The 20,869-nt window shown below is 48.8% G+C and overlaps 2 protein-coding genes across 9 annotated transcripts in view; both read right to left on the bottom strand.

The window, feature by feature from the left end:
* The window catches only part of CNOT1 (CCR4-NOT transcription complex subunit 1), a 59,974-nt gene extending 46,761 nt beyond the window's left edge, over positions 1 to 13,213 (bottom strand). For all 8 annotated transcript variants that reach the window (XM_086469210.1, XM_086469206.1, XM_086469211.1 and 5 more), the window contains exons 1-7: positions 13,111 to 13,213; positions 6,993 to 7,268; positions 2,610 to 2,717; positions 1,831 to 1,929; positions 1,240 to 1,308; positions 1,083 to 1,137; positions 447 to 650 (exon numbers count right to left, since the gene is read on the bottom strand). In XM_086469210.1, coding sequence (XP_086325336.1) covers positions 447 to 650; positions 1,083 to 1,137; positions 1,240 to 1,308; positions 1,831 to 1,929; positions 2,610 to 2,717; positions 6,993 to 7,094 — 637 coding nt within the window. In that variant the 5' untranslated portion in view covers positions 7,095 to 7,268; positions 13,111 to 13,213. The remainder of the gene's footprint in view (positions 1 to 446; positions 651 to 1,082; positions 1,138 to 1,239; positions 1,309 to 1,830; positions 1,930 to 2,609; positions 2,718 to 6,992; positions 7,269 to 13,110) is intronic.
* A 3,307-nt stretch (positions 13,214 to 16,520) lies between these two features.
* On the bottom strand, positions 16,521 to 20,669 carry SLC38A7 (solute carrier family 38 member 7). The gene is made up of 10 exons (XM_009946205.2): positions 20,403 to 20,669; positions 19,972 to 20,170; positions 19,739 to 19,883; positions 18,893 to 18,991; positions 18,178 to 18,235; positions 17,726 to 17,840; positions 17,346 to 17,493; positions 17,062 to 17,261; positions 16,742 to 16,796; positions 16,521 to 16,648 (listed from the first exon to the last, which is right to left on the bottom strand). Exons 1-10 carry the CDS (start codon positions 20,667 to 20,669, stop codon positions 16,546 to 16,548), a joined length of 1,389 nt encoding a protein of 462 aa, XP_009944507.1. The 3' UTR covers positions 16,521 to 16,545.
* Between the last annotated feature and the right edge of the window lie 200 nt (positions 20,670 to 20,869).

Genomic DNA, 20,869 nt, shown 5'->3' on the forward strand with positions numbered 1-20,869 from the left:
TGTTTCGGAAGAGACTACCATATCAGTAACATTCCCTGCTGTCACAGAAGGACCACGGAAGCTTCCAGGAAACAAACCAGCATTTTATTCAAAAGCATTTCCCTTGCTGTGCTAGCATTTCCTCTTTGATCTGCACCCAATACGAACAACCGAGTGCTTAAAATCTACCTGTTTGAAATGGTAATTTATGTTCCTCACACTGTAAGGAGTTCAAGTTTTTCAACCACAGTGCACTGAGTTTCTTTAGTTAAACCCGCAAATACCATCCCACACAAGCCAGCAAACACAGACTTGAATACCTCCTACTTAATGCCTATTTATCACAACTGTTCAAAAAACCCAAACATGAGACCACATTACAGCGCATCGAAAGGAAAAACATCCAGTATGAAAATCCATTTCAAAGTTTGCATTTACTCAGGCTTCCGGAACGCCACTACACTTACCTCTACGTAATGTTTTGAGGAAAGCGTCAATCTGTTCCTGTCCTACCCCAAAGGCTCCCTTCTGCCCAAAAAGGAGATGGGAGAGGAGAAGGTGCAGGACCTCTATTGCAATATCTTGGAAGCCACCTTCTTGATTTCCACTGACGTCCGCGTCAATGTAAGAGCGCAAAAGATCCGGGAGTTTCTGTTTGATAAACTGTGCAGCTTTTGAAAACAGAGGAGGGGCTAGTGTCAGAACCTGAAATTTCTTTTTAATATAAAGACTCTTTCCAGCTAGTACCATTCTCTTAATCTTGAGTTTGTTTACCACAAGACACAACAGTTCAGATTTAAATAGAAGTCTTATAATCCATACCTCAGAACTTAAATACTGATTGACAACTAAAGGTAAGATACCACAGTGGCTCAATTTGATTCATTATCTAGCAAGTCATTCATAGAATGGACCGTCAACACCCTATAAGATGACTGTCCTATCTATTGGCCCTCTCAAAACGGTGTTACACTTCAGTTGCACCACTAACTGCAAGGTCTTGCACTACTCGGGTCACACAGGCACATGTCTATCCATCTAGAAAGCCCACTGCTTAAAGAAAACAGGTGTCCCTGCCACAGTGCTCTGGAAGCTTCACTTACCAAAACCTCGTAGATCTGAGCTGAAAGAGTTCAGTAAAGCGAGACCAAAAATCACCTACAAACAAGAATAAGCATCACCACAGTAAGGGGACATCATCCTTTCTAACAAGCTTAGTCAAAAACCATTAAAATATTTCTGAAGTAAGTGTTCACCTACCTCTTGAACTTTACTTAATTTGATGACTTTACTCAATTGGGCAAATAAATGGGGTGAAGGCTTTAGACTCTGAAACAGGTAAGAAAAATTAGATGGAAGCTGTTATAGGATTAGGCTCATTTGTAATGCAGCAGGGAATCTAGAGTCCATTTGCACATCTGGAGTATTAGGAATTACTCTGCTGTAGGTTAACACAAAGTTTATATGGCTAAACAAACATCTCTGGAACTATTTTTGAACACATCTAAAAGTGTCTTCCCCATATCCCACTCACTATTAAACCACTATCATGGCTTTCATATTGAAAGAAACTGAAACACTGATGATTTTGGTTCTGGCTGCCACAAACAAGCCATAAAGTACTAACATTAGATTAAGCTCTAAAATTAGTTTGCATTCCGAGTGATTGAATAACTTGCTCAGCTTAACCAAAAAACCCAACTTCTAGGCAATCTCAATTTTTGAAGACTTTATTACAACTAATCTTAGACATACCAGACAGGAAAAACACAAGCGAAAACCCTCTGGTTTCCCACAAACCAATTCACTGCAGCTTCTGACACAGGGATCCCTTTCAAGAAGCATACAAACCTTCTGATAGTGCAACGGATTGTCAATGGCGTAGGACAGCGTCGAGATAAAGTTTGGTTTTGTAATCAGCGACGCACACTCCTGGATCAGAAATTGAGTCTGAAAAGAACATGGGAACTTGAACACTCATATTGTTTTGTAACAGGACAGTAAAACAAAAATTCTACTTCCATTGTCTGCAGTAAAACTAAACAAAGATAAGGTTCTTAAGTCTCAGTGCCCATATTCTCATTAACTAGTTTCTTTTCATTCAAGTTTTCTTCAGGGTTAGTTTGGGTTTTCTTTTAACACTGAGATGACCAAACATTCTCCATCATATGCGCAATGTTTCACTTTCTGTAAGCATCGTCAAACATTGTAATAGACTATCTAAGAATATTTGATTTCTGTTTATGAGCTAAAAGTCTGTGGCAAAATTCCTTAAGGATGAAAACACTCCTGACAATAAACATAGCCAGCACCAGAAGTGCTGGTTAGTGGATTTGGACAAAGTTTTAAAAGACAAAGAACACTGCATGTGGCAGAAAGAGCAATTGTACTGAAGCTATATGTTTTTTCCTGATCAAGCAATTTTAAGTGTCACATATTAACAATTTGTTGTCTTCTGACTTGAGGACTGGCAAAAGATGCTTGCAATTGAAAGACCTTACACCAGAAAAGAAGTTTGCTTGAAGCTACTACTCCTAACTAGCCTTTGTGCTTAAAACCGATCAGATCCTATCGCAGATCTTTAACAACCAAGACTAATAAGCAGACATCTCAGTGCAAACTGATTTTACCTGATGAAAATCTTTGCCACTGCTTTTACCATCGCCACTGAAATCCACGTGCGAGAATAGACAGCGTAGTAAATGCCTGTCTGCCTCGGGACCGTGCCTATTCACAATCTGGAAAAAAAAAAAAACAAACCAAAAACCAACTTGGTAGCAAACAGTCATTACAGAGCAAGATCTGGGTCTAGTACTATGGCTACAGCAGTACTTCTAGTGGATAGGTCGTTATAGTTTTAACAAAACTGCTAAGAATGTTCCTTTTTAATCAGTAACCTACAAACCAAGACATTAACTCTTTTTGCAAATGAGAAGTATAAACAAAGATAAAGAAAGAATCTAGACACAAGTAATTGACACAGAAGCCGTGCATTTCTTGGGTAGTATTCTTAAAAAGCTAAGTAAAAAGGAGTTTAAGTCACCTAGAGGATGATTTCAAGCTTCTCTGCCACCAAAGCAACCCAGAATCCACACAGTGCCACAGCAGCACTTTTCCCCACAGCTACGGGTGCCTAACTCTGCAAGAGTACAGCCTTGGGACAGCTTGCGCCTCTGCGCTATGCCTGCGTAGCAGGAATTTATCCCAGAGACAAGCCATCAGACAGCAGCTTCGCTACTGATCTTGCAGAAAGCTTCTACGTTGTCTCCTGGTCAGGACTGACCCGACTGCCATTACTCCAGGGTCTTTTAAGACATAAGGGAATACTATACAGGAAGTGTTTCCTGCCATCTAAAGAAAAAAGTTCATCTCAAACTTGCTCATTAGCAAGCCTCAAAATCAAATGCCACACACCGAACACCTGCAGCTGAGACCTTTTGCCAAGTCCTTCCCCTGTCATCAGAGCTCATCCAACTGAATTCTATACCTCAGTCATAAACAGGTGATCTGCATTTGTTACTTTGTAACACCTAACACTCATTACTATATCTTAACAACAATATTACACTTTTGTTAGCATTCCCTATCATTTACCTTAACTCTTGCTACAAATCAGCTCATCAGCTTGTTGTTTGAAGTACCTTCAGGTTGTCCCAATGCTTATTCATTTCTTAAACCTCATCTAACTAGACAGCATTATTTGTTTTTAACAAAATCCATACTGGCAAAAATTCGAAGTCACTTAACCACCAGTAGCTTGCCTCTTTTGTCCAAATAGTAGCAGCTAACATCAAATCCAACCTTTCATCTGTTGGCAAAATTTTTGCCATTGTTTCCCCATCTCTAGTTGCAGGACAGACACATGTGCCAGTACAAACCAGCAGCTCTGACTGTGCTCTGACTGCCTCCACCAAGCCCACTGCTTCACCCTGTCATAAATATCCTCATTTGCCAGTAGTTTCCTTGTGCAAAAAGACAACTGGCATTGCTTTAGGCTGTGTCTGCTCCAGCTCTGCTGTTTCTGATTGTTCTCATCTCAATTCTACCATTATCTGACACTGTACTTCCCTCTCCTTCACAGCCTGCTTATTCCAGTAACTGCCAAGTTTCGTTCTGGTGGAAAGAAACATCCCAGTCTGATCTAGCTCTGCTTCTTGCCCAGAGGCTAGAATATAGTGCTAGTGGTGTGGTGTGTCAGTCCAGAGTAAATAGCCCACTCCAGTTACATTGACAGTGCTGTCTTCAAAGGAGCCAACCCCCATGATTAGGTAAGAAGATGCTCAGATTGGTGCAGAAGGCAGCAAAATGGATTTGACAGCAAGTTCTACTAGTTAGCTCAGGCTTCAGAAAACAGGAAATTCATTCAGGCAATCCCAATTAAATATGTAGATTTAAATGCAGTAACAAGACCAGCATGAAGCTGGATCAATCGCCTAGTGAACTATTTGGTGCTATGACCAAGATGGACTCAGCAAAACAGATGGAAGCAGAAGAAAACTGTACATATTAAAGCCATCAACACAACTTCTCTGCATCAGAATAAGATTGCTTCCTCTCTTAGAAGCAAGTTCAGAAGGTTAATAATTCGAAAATTTAACATATGGGGAGGAAGGGAAAGAGTCATCGCCAGAAGTGCATTGTAGCATCTTTCAACTTTAACCACATTTGCATGAAAGCTTTTCCAGGAAACAGGGAATGAGAATTGACAGTTTTCTTGTAGAAAGAGCTGAAAGAAACCTTTGTATTGGCAGCCTTCTTGCACATTTACAAGACAGTGTACCCAGTGATAAAATAATCTGTAAAGACTGATTGGTTTGGGGTGGTTTTTGTGGGTTTTGTTTGTTTGTTGGGGTTTTTTGTGGGTTTTTTTGGGGTTTTGTTTGTTTTTTTTACCATGAGGGTGACCAAGCACTGGCACAGGCTGCCCAAAGAGGCTGCATCCATGGAGGTACTCAAAAGCTGTCCAGACATACTCCTGGGTGACCCTGCTTGAGCAGGAGGTTGGACCAGATGACCTCCAGAGGTCCCTTCCAACCTCAACCAGTCTGTGATTTAGATAAAGTTTGAGCCATCCATCTTTGGATTTATTACACAGAGCCTAGCTGGATTTTTTTTAGGCTAACACAGTTTAGATCAAAAATAATTCTGCTTTTCTAGATCCAGAAAGTTTTGCTTTTCTAGATAAATGTGTTCACAAAGTCCTTCCCTCCTCTCCAACCAGGCTCTCTTTACTACTAATTTAGGAAAAGGAGACTACAAAAACTCATTTCAGAGGAAGCCATTCTTTAGAACGTCTCTGACAAATGCATAATAATTTTTTTTAACAGACATTCTAGGGTTTTTTAATGCAGTCTTAAAGCATCACCTATGTTAAACGACTACTGAAAGCATGTTTAAGCAGAAATCAATTGCTCAGTCTTTGCCACAGCTATGCTTGTGAGTGGTATATTTAAACACAAGTGACATTTTGGTCAGTTGACAAGAACTACCACCAGTACGGTCTTCCACATACTCTATATGCTTAGATATAAGCTTTGTAAAATTGAGCAAATTATGCCAAAAATTTACACCAAGCAGCATACTGTGAGACAAAGAGTTAAGGCAGGCACATAGAATCTCTTCAACTATCTCAGGAAAAATCATACTAGCAACTATAGAAGTGAAGTAAAACCAGGAAGTTTAAAAAAAAAGACAAGGGATCACAGATTTTAGGAATTTAGTCTTGAATTCCTGAATCTGCCTTATAACCAAATATACACAAACCAGCCATTTCCACAGATCAGCTTCCAGGCTCTCACCACAGTGAGTCTGAGACATGCCTTGAAGGATGAGGAATTCACCCCCATTTTAGAGATCTCTATTCCAACCGAATGGCAGATCAACCACATCTTCTCTCAAATCAAAGAAATATTTATTATCCTTTATGTAAGTGCTCATGACAGATCCACAAGTCATGCCTCAGTCACCCCTTCCTGCAAAAACCATCTGTTGAAGCCAACAGAGATGGAAAGGACAGTGTGATCTCAGATGAGCCTCCCCCCGCCCCAAGTACTGAACTTGCAAAACCATGGGAACTTTACAAGAGTTACAAGATAGATATCCCATCTCCACGGCTTGCAGGATCATTTTAAGCAGAGAATATGGCTGAAATCACCCCCTCACACCTGAAGATAAATAACAAATGCACTTCTAAAAAGTCAACTGTTTCCAGAAACTCACTCTGCTTAAGGCCTCCAGCCTCCTAATCTGATTCAAATCACTGCAGGACTGCACTAGTGTATTAAAAAAAAATTTAACTGGCCCAGCTGTCTGCTGGGAACTGAACTAAACCAGTTTCTAAAACTGGCTCAGTAACATGCACTTCCTCCAAAGCACTCCTCTGTGGATAACGCTTTTCAGTCCATCCTGCTAGTCAGAGCTATTTTTAAAAGGGTCAGTTGAACCAGAATTCTTGCCCAGACCTTCGATATTTGTATTTCTATCTGGAGTTGCTCTGCCTGCCTTCTGAAAAGCCAGGGCCAAGACAGTCAGCTTGGCTTCACCACCAAGTCACACTTCATCAAATGAGGAACAAAAAAATCCATCTGAGGCTAAGTGAAAGCATTTAGATGTAAGCAACCACGTGCTGACACCTTCAGTGCAACAAATCTGAACAGTAAACATATACATTTCCTCCCTCTCCCAATCAGTGCTCTACGGAACATACAAAAGCTGAAAGATTTAACCCAAAGGAGTTAGGAAAGCTTTGCATACCACCCTCCAAGAGCAGCAGCTAATCCCCATGTTCAACTACAAAGTTAATACTGGTCTCAGCTCTGAGCTGCCATATTCCATGACCTGACAGACGAAACCAACTGGAATATCAGACACACGAGCTGCAATTGTCAATGACACAGAAAACAGCACACAATAATGCACACGAAAGCACCGCAGAGTACAAGACGACAAAATTCATTTGACTCTCCCATTTTTTCTTCCCAAAATGTCTTCCGTAGCATCATTGGTTTACTTACATGCTGTATTTCCTGCTGGCTGGCTCGGTAGTTTTTCTTAGTTAAATTGTCCACCAGGTAGCTGATTTGAGACAAGGCCAGCGAGAGCGAGTCAAGATTCATTGCTGGTTGGGGCGGAAGCAGGCGGCCGAGCCCGGCGCAAAATCACCATTATTCCCCTTTAGTCACCTCAGAGACAGGTTAATTTTTTTTCCCCCAATTAGCCTGTATCTGGTCTGTGTTACTTTCTTCAGCTCTTCTTTCTCAGTTGTCTTCCACTGTTCTGAAACATGGCACCTGAAAGACAGCATTATGTTAAAGTTCACAGCTACATTCTAGGCACTGCTGTTAACTTGCTCTGGAACACTACCAATTAATTTAAAGTCAGCTTTTCAGATTTGTTTTTTTCTTTTCATTTAAAAAAATAAGCTTAAGTTTATATATTGTTAAAAACAGGTAATGGTTTTTCCATGTTTCCTACTTCCACCAGAACACTACACGGTGGAAAGTTAAATCCTAAAGAACTCAGCATTATGCTTGGGAGCTTTTTTTTTTTGCTTACAAGCTAACATGGTAAAACAAGAACAATAAAGTTTAACAAAGAAATTAGTAATATGGGCATGTTTGGTAGTTATGTCGAATGGTTTATGTCAGTTAAGCTATGCCCACAAGGAAAAAGAAGTACTATTAAGTTTCCACAACACAAGTTTAGTTGTTTCCACACTACCCAACCACATTTATTCATTTCTGCATCTTGCCAGTCTGAAAGAGCTAGGAAACAGCTCAGTCAGAATTACTATCCTTTCAGCACTGTGAGAAAGAAGAAAATGAGATGCATAATGAATCAGATACTACACAGCAGCAGAGGTCAGAATCATTCAAAGCATCAATCACCAGTTTATTAAAAAATAAAATGTGCTTTTTACCCATCTCTGCAGTATGTTGCCTCACTACCATCAAAGTAGTATTGCACTCAACCGTACACACCAAAACAAGCAATTGTGAATGAGCAACACACACAAAGAACTGCAATAAACTAATCCTAACATTTGGCTTATACAAAAACAGCTTTCCAGTGAGCTACAACAGCAGAGCTTGCCACTTAATAAATGTCTATGACAACACAGAACTTGGCACTTGACATCTCATCTGTGAAATTACAGATTGCCAATGTGATAAAACGGCATCCCAAAGCAAGTCCTGCATAAACAACAGCCTGAGGAGTCCCAAAGGAAGCCGTAAGCTGCCCCGAGAAGCAGCACTGTGATTTATCAGAGGTGGAATCAAGCTGGAGAGTAACTGTTGTGAAGCTCTACTTGATCAAAACACAAAGGTCACCAGGCTTCATGCCGAGAGTCTGAAGATCCCTTCTTCAGAATAAAAATTATGGCTTTACAGTCTTGGCTGTACAGCGAAAACCACCAGTACACAATTTTTGCCTCATCATTGAGATGGACAGCACAGGGATGCGTTCACTTGGCACGCTCAACAGCTAGGGCAGCTCAGTTCAGAAAGCAGCCCAGGCAACAGCCCAGCTTGATGTGTTGGCCATCCCTCTGCAAGGGCTGAAGAGGAACAGCACCAAGGCAAGCTAAAAAGTCTGTGCTGGACAGAACTAGAACTCTTCCCCCCGCCCTCTCTCTTTATACAAAGGCTTTGACTCACACTTAGAACTACAGCTTGTTTAACATTTGCCTCCTCTTTAAAACATCAGGAGCAACAAATCCCATCAGAGGCAATGAAGACCATTTTGCTCTTTGGAAAAGTTTATTAAGATTAAATAAAAACATGGGTAAACTATTTGTAAGGAAAGTGAAATCAACCGACTTCCAGACTTTCAATATGCCAAAGAAAACCCTGCGTACTCTATATAAGAGGCTACTTACACAAAAAAACCTCCCATTTCTTGAAAAAGAAATTTTCAAGTGGTAATATTGAAAGCATTCTTCAATGACAAGGCAGTTGTGCTATGAAAGAATTTCAGAGCATGTTTAAAATGCAGAAAAAAGAATTAGAGAAAACTTCCAATTTTTCTTTTCTGCACCTCTGACAAGCTGACAAGCACCTCGTTACCTTTATTTACAGGTTTAAAAGCCCACTGACTGTAAAACAGCTTTGTAGGGTGGATAGGCACAAAAGTTAAAGTTTCTCAGCAGCACAGCACCTTTAACAAAAATACTTCCACTTTTGGAATAATTGAGAAAGTGCCCCTGAACATGGCAAGTACATGCTCTCCAAGATGTTCTTATGGGCAAGGTTTAACATACTGGACCAATGCAAAGTTCCTGAAAAGCATTTGTTAAAAATTAAGCAGACAGACCACCACACACAGTACTTACACCCACATAAGCCACCACAAGCAGCTGCCAAGGGGAATTCAGTCCCTCTCAGAGTACCAGATTTCAGCAACCAGCCTGAAGGACTCAAGAGCTGGTTGAACTCAGGACTCAAGAACAGGACACAACCCAGAACTCTGATTTGTTAAGACATTAAGACATTTTAAGACATTTTTAAGACAATAACAGAAGTCTCAGAGTTTGCCTTTCAGGCCCCTAGGAAGAACCGCATTTGTCTGGGTATTGCTCCCCAGACCAATACAAACAGCAAAGCAATCACATCTAGTCCACTCAAAGATTAAGTTTTTAGGTACTGGAACTCTTGAGTTGGGCTCAGACATAAATCTGACCCTCCCTGCTGCCACACAGCACCCAGCAGAGCACTGACACTGACCATCCGATCTCATCAGCATCACTGCCTTCTCCCCAGAAAAGCAGGGCCTACCATCTCAATGTGCTTTAACTGCACAGGAGCACATCAAGCTTTGCCACTTTTTAACTGCAAAATGTGGCAGTGCCACCAGAGAACCCACGTGGGGTCAAAATGGGATTTTCCCTTTCAAGGAAGCAGAACAAAAACCTGAGCCGACACCACGACTCAAGGACACAACACAATAGCTGAAGGAAGCAGCTTCCTGTTTATGTTCTAAATACATGGTCCGCACACTATGTATCCTGACACACAGAAAAATCCTGACAGCTCTCACAAGCACCAAACCAACAGCATTTCAGAGGTTCAAATGGTGCGACCTAACTTACAGCAGTGTATAAAATCAGAGTAACTATGGGAGCCCTTCCCAGAAGGTGTCAGTCCACGGGTATCTCTGGTCATTCAGTGCAAGGCTAAAATTCAATTTCTACAACACTGATTAAGAAAGCTATGAATGCTATGCAAAGCAGACTTTATTTTTAGATGCATATATTCTTAGTGGGAACGAATCTCCCTACACTGGCCTCAACAATTCAAGAAGCTTTCAGTCCATAGGTCAAACCTGCCATCTTCACAGGCTCAGAAAAAGTCAGGCTTCAGCTAGCAGTTTACCACAAAAACTTAAATTTGCAGACAAATTTGCAACCTGAAGGAGATCACTAGGAGTAACTAAGCCCTCCTGCTGAAGAGGACAAACCTGAAGTCTTCCACAAATTCATAAACAGCCTTACAAAGAAAGTCACTTCAAAATGACTTTAAGCTGAACTTTGGATTTTTTTAGTATTTTGCAGAGGTAAGGAACTACTCCCACTGGGTTTCAAGGGCTGTAAAGATTTCAGGCCATGTGTACTGTGCATGGAAGATAAAACAGCTGAAGTGACAGAAACAGCAATGCATTTGCTGATTAGGTTCTAAACTCCTGTCAAAACCTGCCATATAAAACATGCTGAAAGTACCACTATCAAACCTGTTATTCACAACACGGTCTCTTACACACCTCTCAAACCCAGCCACAAACAGAACACATGGCAGAGCAGCACACCTCTCCAAAGCCCCACATAAGCAGCCCTCCCCAAGGGGGAAAGGGGGTTTTGAATCATACCACAGTTAAATTAGATTTCAGGATGTCTCTACCATTTTGAAATCTACAGAGAGAAAGAACTTACAGTGTAATTCATATTAACAGTAAAATAAGCTCCTGATTAATTTGACCTATTCAAATTTAGGTGTTCACAAGTAGAAACACCACTGAACCATCCATGTACTGGAAAACTGCAGACAATTCCAGTCAACTGGAAGCCACAGTGCTGATCAGACATGGTAACTTTAGTTTACAGAGAGCAGTTGAACATATGTCTGTTCCCATACACCAAGGCCAGTTAAGTTTCAGGTTTGGAACCTACCTCAAATATATCAGGCATGCATCAATCATGACACAGCTGCTTCAGGCATTTCCACATCTCAACTAGGATCATTTAGAAAAAAAACCATGGAACTCTCACTTCCCACTTCCCCTTCAGTCAAACACTGCAGGATAAAGCTGCTGCTGGAGGGAATGGAAGGAAACATAGGGACGCATTCGCAAAGGCTCCGTGCTGTTTTCCCATCCAGAAAGTGTTTTAGAACAGTTAAATGCCATTTCAAAAAGCAAAGGAGAACTGCAGCATTTATAACAGTAGGAATGGTTACAGAACAAAAGAGAAACCTTGCTAAATCAGCAATGTCCTCAGCTGTGACTCTCAGTAGTAAGAACTCCCAATACTATTGAGTTATGACCCCATCACAGGGTCACAAAATATCACTGTCCACTTTTCCTAACTTATATTTGCACGGTTTCTCTTCCACTTACTCAACTGAACACCACCAGCAGCCATTTCAGCATCAGTTAAAGATGAACTACTACGCTAGAAGGATAAACAGGATCAGGTATTTCTCTAGAGAGGACAGACAGCAAGTATGTTGTCAGTTTGGTTTGGAGACACGAGGCCAATACGATCAACAGTTAACAGCAAACTTAAAAGCATAAGGGCAGAAAAATCAAGACAATAACAAGTCTAGAAAGGACAAACAAGTCTATTACCAGCTAAATTTGTTTCCTGTTTACAAGACAGTCACCTCAGCCGGACTCATCCTGCCTGTAATTTTAGTCAATGCCAATGTAGTTACCTTAGAAACAGGAAACACTTGTGTGCACCCAGAATTACTTGTCAGGTGTCATACCTGTTTTGTTCCCCACTTGAAAAAAAATGCTTCCCTGAGAGCAGATGTAATGCTTCCTCCTATCAAGTAGGATTCAGAAACAGACAGTTTCTCATGACATACCAAAAGACTAGGTGACCTGTTTTGTGTTTTTTAGTATTATCTCACTTCTGTTGTAAATACAGTCCAAACTGCTTGTGGTTTGTCGAAATTAAACTATGACTTCTCAGTAAGCTTACTGTATAAAGAGAGCACAGTCCCACTTTGCGTTAGAGAGCTGTTGCAAAGGAGCTATTTCTAACAATACAGCATCTGTCAAAACAGCCAACTGTTGCTACTTCTAGTTTCAAAACAAGCAAGTCCATTTTACTGGGCAGTGTGTTCTTAATGAGAGGGCAGCGTCGAGAAGCATTTCTTCTATGCGGTCTACAGGGAGATTATGTCACAACATTATTTACTGTAGCTCACTGTTCACAGGTTACTTGTTTTCTCTAGGTAAGTCACAATGCCGATCTTCTGAAGGTGCCACACTCAGGGGCAGGCCCAGCACCGGCCTCTTTCAGAGTCTCTCGGAGCTCCACCTGTCACGATCAAGGCTCCAAAAGCAGACGAGGAAGAGAAACGAAAACAGCCAAAAAGCTGAAGATTTCCGTAGCACCTCGGAACGATCCCGTGCAGCCTGCCGCCGCCAAAGCCCTCCTCCCTGCACCGAGAGCCACAGGCGGCAACTCACGGACCTGAAAACACTCACGGCTTCCGCCCCGAGCCATCACCGGCCCGCACCGCGCCGAGGTAAAGCCCTTCGAAGTTTGCTCGGCTACTCCTCCTGTCGATGGGACGCCGGCTGAAGAAACGGGCGGCGGCGGCAGAGGCGAAGGCCGGGACGAGGAGCGGCGCAGGCCAGGCCAGGCCATGCCAGGCCGCCGGGGCCCCGCAGGCTGCGCCACACGCACCCCGGAAACGGCAGGCAAGGCGGGCTCCCTCTACCGGCCCCGCCAACCCCCGTCGCCCGGCCCCGCCGCGGCCTACACCGTCGCCCACCACCCCCGTGGCCAGACCGCGGCCACGACCCCCATCGCCCCCCAGGCTCCGGTGTTCCCACGCCCCGCCTCCCCTCCCGCAGCCCACCCGCGGGGCTGCCAAGGCTGTGCTCGGCAAGGCGGGCACCGCTCACCTCAGCGGTGTACGGGAGCCAGAGCAAGGCACCGGGCTGGGGCCGTTCGCGCTTTTATCCTCTCGCCGCCTCCGTTTCGCTACAAAATGGCGGATGGGGTCGCGCGCTCACGTCGCGGCCTTTCCCCTCCCCCGTCCCCTCGCGGCACGCCAGCGGGGGGGGGGGGGGGGCAGCGGGGGCGCGGGTAGGAGGGGCTCCCGCTGAGCCTCCCGCCCCCCTGGCGTGGTGCTCCCCCAATCAGAGCGCAGGGCCGGAGGCCACCTGCCCAATCAGCGCGGCGCGACCTCTGGGGGGACGTCCTGCCGTCCTCCCCCCGCCCTTGCCCGGCCCTCCTCGCGGAGGCAGAGCCGCCGCCCATTGGCCGAGAGCGGCCGGAGTCCTTCCTACCGTTTTAGCCAATCAGCGTGACAGACCTCTCGGCCCACGCATGCGCACCAGCGGCAAACCCGGGCTGGCAAGGCCGACCAATGAGCGCGGGGCGCTGCGCTGGGGTGGGGCAGGAAGAGGAAGTAGCGGTGAACGCCAAAGGGCGCGCGGAGTCATTGAGGAAGGGGGGGGGGGGGGGGGGAGGCAAAGGCAGGGATGCCCCTCCCCGAGTGGTGCGGTCCGTCCCGCCCCCTCGCCACGCCCTCCCTCCCCTCTCGGGCGGTGGTACGGCCCCAGGTACAGTGCCTCCCCGCGCAGCGCAATGGTACGGGCCCTGGCAGTGGCGCCTCTCCCCCCGCGCTGCCTTGGTACAGCCCCAGGCGCTACATACACACCCCACCCCACCCCCCCCCCCAAGATGGCGGCGCGGGCCGGGTAGCGCGTCGCCTCCAGCGCTGGCCCTAGCGTGGGCCCACGCCGTGTCCCCTGGCCCCGTCCCCTGGCCCCGTCCACTGGCCCCGCAAGGTTCCAGCCTGCCCCCGAGCCTCTGTAGGGGCCATTTTGCCCCGAACTCCCCCCTCCATTTGCACGCTCCCCGCTCGCCAGCCTCTGTCCCGGAGAGGAAACTTTGGGACCCCCGCATGGCCGAGGCCGCCTCCCCTCGCCCCGAAACCCCAGAACAGGCCCTTCCCGTCCGCCTCAGCCAACCTGCACCTGCCCGCCAACCCCAGGGTGCGAACACCGAGATCAGGACCCCCAGGACCTGCCTTGACATCCCCCAGACCCGGGTACAAGGGTATCCCAGACTGTGAGGCCTGAGGAAGACGATGAGGCCTCGCTTCTGGCACGGGACCCCACCACCAGCCACCATGGGGTCAGCACCAAAAGCCACCCCTGGCCCCACGCCATCCACCACTAAGCTTTGGAGAGCCAGGCTGGTGTTTTGGGACACAGCTTCAGCCCTGCAAGAAACCACCTCGTGCCTGCTTGGTGCACACACCACAACATCACTTTTATTGAGTTGAGGTCCCCCCGCTTTCTGCATGTAGAAAATACATTTAAAAAGGCCGGTGTTTGTAAACAGTCTGGGGAGCGGTAAGGCAAACAGAGAAACGGCCACAGCACCTATGTACCTCTCCTGCCCCCAGCCACGCAGAACCCCCGGGCGATCGAGGGAGCCCAGCACCTCCCCAGGTGACAACCAAAGACGTGGAACATAATGTCTGCCTCTGCTTCGGCCATGGGACCTCCTCGTGCCCAGCACACCTTCAGGAAAGCCAGTCACAAAACCTGCTGGGTACCAAACCCCTCTCCAGGCACTGAAAGGCATTGCGGCGTTGGCACCTGCTGAGCCTCCAGCATCTCTGCTGGGCTCCACTGGAGGTGACTGTGCTCCCTGCATCCACGGATGCAGGGTTGGGTGGTGGTGGGGTGGGCACCCTCTTCTTTATGCCAAAGGGTCCCCCAAGCCCCAGCGCCTGCTCTCAAGCAGAAGCTGGGCAAAGGGGCTCGGGAGGCAGCCAGTGCCATAAGAATGGGGGTTTTGCTGGAGCCTGGTTTTGTCAAAAGTTGAGGGCACAGAGGTTGGAGGTGCCTTGGGGAAGGCAGAAGAGACTTCTGCTTTCACAGGGTCCCTCAAACATTCATGCTGTGCTTGTGGCTTTTCTTCCTCCTTCTCCATCTGAGTCTCCCCACCTTGTCCCAAGGAGGTCCCCATTTACACGCAGCAAGCGTTAGCAGGGAAAGACCAAAGGTTTCCACGTGGGGAAACGCCCACGTGCTGTCCTCCCACCCACTGCCACTGCTCGCAGAGGGAGAGAGCCATGGTGAGAAGTACGGAAGCAGACCATGGTTCACCTGCCCGCCACGACAACTGGGGCTGCTTCCAGAAGATGCAGGAGGGCAGAAGCCAGGGGGTGCACAAAGCTGGGCTGGACCCTCACCACAGATGCAGCGATAGATACACATGAATTCCTTCTTCCGCCAGGGCTTTAGAAGCCAAACAAGGAACAAGGGAACTCAAAGACCGAACAAGAGCAGTTTGCTCTGAAGTTTAACTCCTCCAACTGAATCTACAGCTGGAGCAACTGCTCAACCCAGTGAAAGCAGAAGCGAAACTATCATCCAGGCAAGCAACAGAGGGACAGCCCAGAGCAACACCAGCCACAGAGAGTGTAAACAACCAAGGAAACAAAATGGATTAATACTGACTGCTTTATCCTCAAAGCATCCCTTAAAACCTACATCTGGCCCAGTCCCATTCCCTGGACACCTCCTGGAAGAAAAGGATGGGAAATTTGGAGCAGAACTTTGCTCTAGCGTAGTGTCTTCAGTAGGTCAATGCAGCCACAGCACCTTCTCTAGCGAGCGAGCAACCCCTGGCAAGGGAAACATTGGTGTGTCCCTACCCTGGGGTCATCCTGATCCTCCAAAATAAAAAAAAATCAGGGTGAAGGTGATGGTCCCAGTTTGTAAGAGAAAGCACAGCCCAGATGGAGGGAGATGCGAGAGTAAGGGCAGGAGATGGGCGAGATGAGCCACGAGAAAGCTGAGTTCAAGCCAAACCAAGCACTGATACAGAAGAGGACTATGGGGACATCAACCTGTTTGATAAACATGATTCCTAGTTCCCTTTGTGCAAGACACACTGTCTCCCCCCAACGCTGGAAGAAGGAGTTTAAGCCGTGGAGAGGAGCTCCACCAGCACAGGGGTATACGGATGAGAGCAGCATGCCTTTGCAAAGCCCAGCCACGACCCCTTAGTGATGTCTACGGTGGTGATGTCTACCCCGGAGGGGCAGAAAGGGCTTGACCTGGACTACAGGTCCCCTTGTAGCGATGCTCTCGCTTCACCAGGGAGTCAGGGTTGAGAGGAGAAGCCTGACTGCCTGGTGTGTTAAGACAACAAGATACAAACCACTGCAGGGCTCTTTCAGCTAAACCCCAGATTATAACACTCCTCTTGGCTCTTCCCAACACACCAATGTGTTTTCTCCCCACTTCCCTTTGGTCCTAGGGGAAATCTGCATCCCCTCAGCAGCAGCAGCACGGTCCAGCCTGGAAGAGGAGTCAGGCTGTGAGATCCACGAAGATGGCGTTGGCAGTGGTCTGTCCGAAGATGAAGGCTCCGAGGGTGACCATGAACACCCCATAGCTGACCTGGGCCCACCAGCTGTGGATGCAGGAGGACAGGGCACGTTTAGAGGAGACCTTCACCCCAATATCCACAGGGGAAGGAGGGAGAGAGGAAGCACGTTTTGGTTACCTGATTGCCCTGGTTTCTTGGATCTCGGAGAGCTTGGCTTGAATCAGGCAGAGCCCTGAAAGGCAGGGGAGGCAAATTAGACCTAGATAAGGACTGTCCCCTGGGGACTGAGCAGACACCCCACAAGCCAGGGAGCCACACTTGCCATTACAGAGCAGAGAGTCCTGTCAAAATAGTTGGGCTGCTGACCGACCTCATGCCACACTTTTGTCCTTCTCTAAAGGCCTCCTAGTTCCTGTGTCTCCATCCTGCTCCCACCCCCTTCGAGACACAAGGCCAAGAAACCTCCACCGGCCCCTGAGCATCCCAGGGTGCCCTACCTGGGAAGACGAAGATGAAGCAGGCGGCCAAGCCCCCAATGACAGAGATGACTTTGCCGATGTCAGGGATGAAGAGAGCCAGGAGGAGGGTCAAGAGGAACCAGCTGATGGTCTGAAGCAGGCGCCTCCTCCGCTCTCGAACCACATCCTCCTCCACCGTCACCCCAGTGTAGCGGAGCCAGAGACCCTCCAAAACAGCCCTGTGGGCACAGACCCAGGGCAGGGGGGGTTCTCCACGCTGCTCCTCCTGCCCACACCAGCCCCTACCTTCTCCCAGCGCTCACCGGCCACAGAAGTGCAGGATGGGATAGGACGTCAGCACGCAGAGGATGATGAAGGCCCGGGCAAGGGCAACAGGGATGTCATTGGAGGGGTAGGACAGCAAGACGTCCTGCTCCACGCTGGCCCCAAAGGTCAGGAAGCCACAGACGCCTGCCGGGAAGGGAGCAGTCAGTGGGGGACAGGGACGAGCCTCCTGCACGTGCATTTGAGGTACCAGACTTGGATGGATATGGCACAGGGCACATCGCAGCACAGGTTAGACAGACTCCACTCCCTTCCCATGCTGTCCCTCTGCTGACCAGAGGGTCCCTGCCCTCCAGAAGCTCACAGCCCCTCTGAGGACCCCTCTGATGCCACACTCACACGGCATCCCCTTGCTCACCAGTGCCCGTGTAGACGAACAGAGCGATCACCATGGCTGCTGTCACCACCGCCCCCCAGGTCTTCACCTCTGGCTGCTTCATGCTGTTAAAGACGGGCACGCTGCTCACATGGCACTGCCAGGAACATGGAGAGAGAGCAGGGACACACAATGGGCTGACCTGGAGTCACACAGAGCCACGTGGGATCCCACTTGTGATATCCCCGTGTTTGTCACTGGGGAAGAAAAGCAGGGGCCAGGCTGCCCTGGACTTCCCAGTTGGGATAAAATTGATCCGTCTCCATCCAGGGGTGGTGAGATACTAAACTGGCTTCAGCCCCCTCGCAAAACTGTGCGGTGAGCACACGGGGAGGCTTTTGGCTGAACACCCAGGGGAGCATCCCTGGACCATGCTGGTCCCCCACCCAGGCAGCTGCAGGGTGGGAAGGGGAGCGCTGGGCTCGTGGCCTTACCTGGAACCCAAAGCAGATGGTGGGCATGGCATTGAAGACGGCCATCCAGGTGGAGGGGCTGGTAGGAGAGAAATATCCACTGGTTGGACCAGGGCCCCCCACACCCCCAGCCCAGCACCCCAGGGGTGCTCAGTGGTGAGCTCACTCCTCTGCTGTTACCACGTCCCCCCACCCAGGACGATGCCTTCGCATGGAACAAGGTTTTCCTCGGACCTGGCACTCCCTGAAGAATAGGGCCTTTCACTGAGACAGAACCAGCCAAAACTGAGAACTTACAAAACCAAAAGTATCAGTAAAAAAATAAGAATCTACTTGGGCAGTGCTGGTCTAAACTTTGCTCTGCCCTAGAACTTCCACTGCCTGCACTGGGTCCATAAATGTCCACAAATCATGAGGGAGGGGACAAGCAACAGGGGCTGTGCTGAGAACTCTGGGCCTGGCTGTATCAGAGCTTAATCAGCTCTCCTCCAAACCTGCAATGGAGCCATGGGGATCTCCAAGAGGTCTTTTTCCTCTCCTTCACCGCCTGCTCTTCTGAAATATGCAGAGATGCATCCACTTGGGAGCTTCTTGCAGCAACATGCAGCGTCCCCAGGGCCAGGGATGGGACTTGTGAAGGATTTGTCCCCAGTCTTTGCAGCCTGCACTCCCACACCCCTGCCTGGCTCTGCACTGCTGTGATGGCCACTGTCAGCATTGTGTCTTTGGCACTCACCTGGTGGGGATCTCCACAGGCACCAGCTCCTTGTCAGGCCAGATGTACTTGATGATAATGACTGCCGTGACGTACCAGGTGCCAATCACGCTTAGGGAGCTGCAAGAGGGGACAGGAGACCATCAGTGTGCTGCCTCCCTGCTCCATGGAGGGTCTTCTCCCAGCCTCTCCAGCCCAATCTTCCTCCCTGCACAGCCCAGACCACCCCACTCCTCCCCATCAGGACCACCCCCGCTGACCCTTCCCACGGGAATATGCCAGGCGCTGTCACCTGCTGTCCCCAGAGCAGAGGCCAAAGCATTCCTGCTGTGCTCGGGGGCTGTCTCGTGCTGCTGTGAGTGGCAGACCTGCCAGCAAGGGGATGGGTTGGGTTTTGGGCAGGAGAAAGAGGTGAGTGTTAAAGAAGTGACACTCCGTAGTAGCCCTGGTCCAGCTCCAGCAACCAGGTTACACCAAGATGCTTGTTGGAGCAGGGCTGGCCTGCAGACCACCTGGCCCAGGGACCCTGGACTGGCTCTCCTTTCTGCTGGATGGCCAACTCCAAAGACAGGGGCCAACCCAGTTGAAAACAGCTCTCCCCACTTCCTCCAGCGAGCAGAAGGGAGGGACGCAAGCCCCAGCATACAACATTGTGGCCGCATGGTGCTCAGCAGCTCCTCTGCTTCCCAGATTAGGAAACCAAGGCATGGGAAGGCAGAGGAGGAGATGTCCAGCCCCTCAGGGGTGAGTGGGAAGATACAGTACTAGAACCACGGCATTTCCGCTCCCAGTCCCCTGGGACCGTGCTTAGGTGGGTGCTGGCTGGGCCACCTCAGCTCCCAGCCCCGGAGGGCTCTCCCCACCCACCTGGCATATTTTTGGAAGCCAATCTCCTTGGGGATGGAGAGGGGAAGGATGAGGAGGAAGGCGGTGATGCTGATGGTGAACTTGCGGTCCATGTACCAGCGGCTGCTCCCAGGTTCCTCGGGCTCCGTCACCAGAGCAGCAATGACTGTGGGGACAACTGGGGAGGTCAGGTTGTCCCCTGCCAGCCAAAGGGATAGCAATGAGTTATTTTTTTCCCCATGGGACACACTTACTCTTGTCCTCCTGGTCTCCAATGATGATGAGGAAAGCAATGCAGGTGCCAAAGGTGTAGATGGCGATGGCCACCTCGCACAGCACGCCAGGCACCTTCCCGCAGACGGCCCACACAACCTCCTGGTAGGTCCGCTCATTGCTGGCCTGTGAGCAGTACGCCAGGATGACCAAGCCTCCAATAATGAAGATCAACATGCACTGGGGTGAGGAGGAGACAGGGAGGGGACACTGAGGCAACAGCATGACAAGGTGCCCAAAGCCACCCTGGGCAGTCACCCCTGAAACACACTGAGCATCTATGGTGCACATCGCACAACAGGGCTTCTTCCCAGGAGCCAGGTCCTCCCCGAAACCCTTCTGGGGCTCCACATGTATCCCCATGCCCCCTCCCAGGGTGGGACAGGGGACTGTCCCTTCCCCATCCTCTCACCATCTGCAGCGCAATGCCTGCGGCCACGCCACCAGCCATGTTGAAGGCAGCTGGGAAGTTGAGCAGTCCAGCGCCGAGGGCAGCATTGACTACGATGAAGATGGCTCCCAAAGCTGACGTGGCCCCCAGACCATTTCCTTGGCTCTCTCCACTCTTTGGTACCGTCTCCACGCTGGGGCTCTGCAGGAGCCTGGCCCGTTCCCCGGCGTCGGCGCTCCACTCCAAATCCTTGTAATCACTGTTGATGCACCCAGTGCCCTGAGCCATCGTCCCTCCCAGGGTGGCACACGCCGCTATCCACGTCCCACTAGCGCTCCTGTGCTGGGCTCAGCCGGCCACCTCGAGGAGAGTCCTCTGCCAGCGCTGGCTCCATCAGGCAGGGCGAGCAGCGAACAGGCAGGCTGGGACTGCAGCAGCGCTGGGGTCAGGCACTTCACTGCTCCTAGAAAGACATGCAGAAGGACACG

Source organism: Leptosomus discolor, chromosome 8, assembly GCF_034619465.1.
Source record: "Leptosomus discolor isolate bLepDis1 chromosome 8, bLepDis1.hap2, whole genome shotgun sequence".
NCBI lineage: Eukaryota > Metazoa > Chordata > Aves > Leptosomiformes > Leptosomidae > Leptosomus > Leptosomus discolor.

Coding starts and splice junctions, on each gene's coding strand:
- SLC38A7 (XM_009946205.2), bottom strand. CDS start 20,669: ATGGCTCAGGGCACTGGGTGCATCAACAGTGATTACAAGGATTTGGAG. Junction 17,262..17,345: donor ATCCTGCACTTCTGTGGCCG/GTGAGCGCTGGG, acceptor CTGTGCCCACAG/GGCTGTTTTGGAGGGTCTCT. Junction 16,797..17,061: donor CTTCATCTTCGTCTTCCCAG/GTAGGGCACCCT, acceptor CCTGCCTTTCAG/GGCTCTGCCTGATTCAAGCC.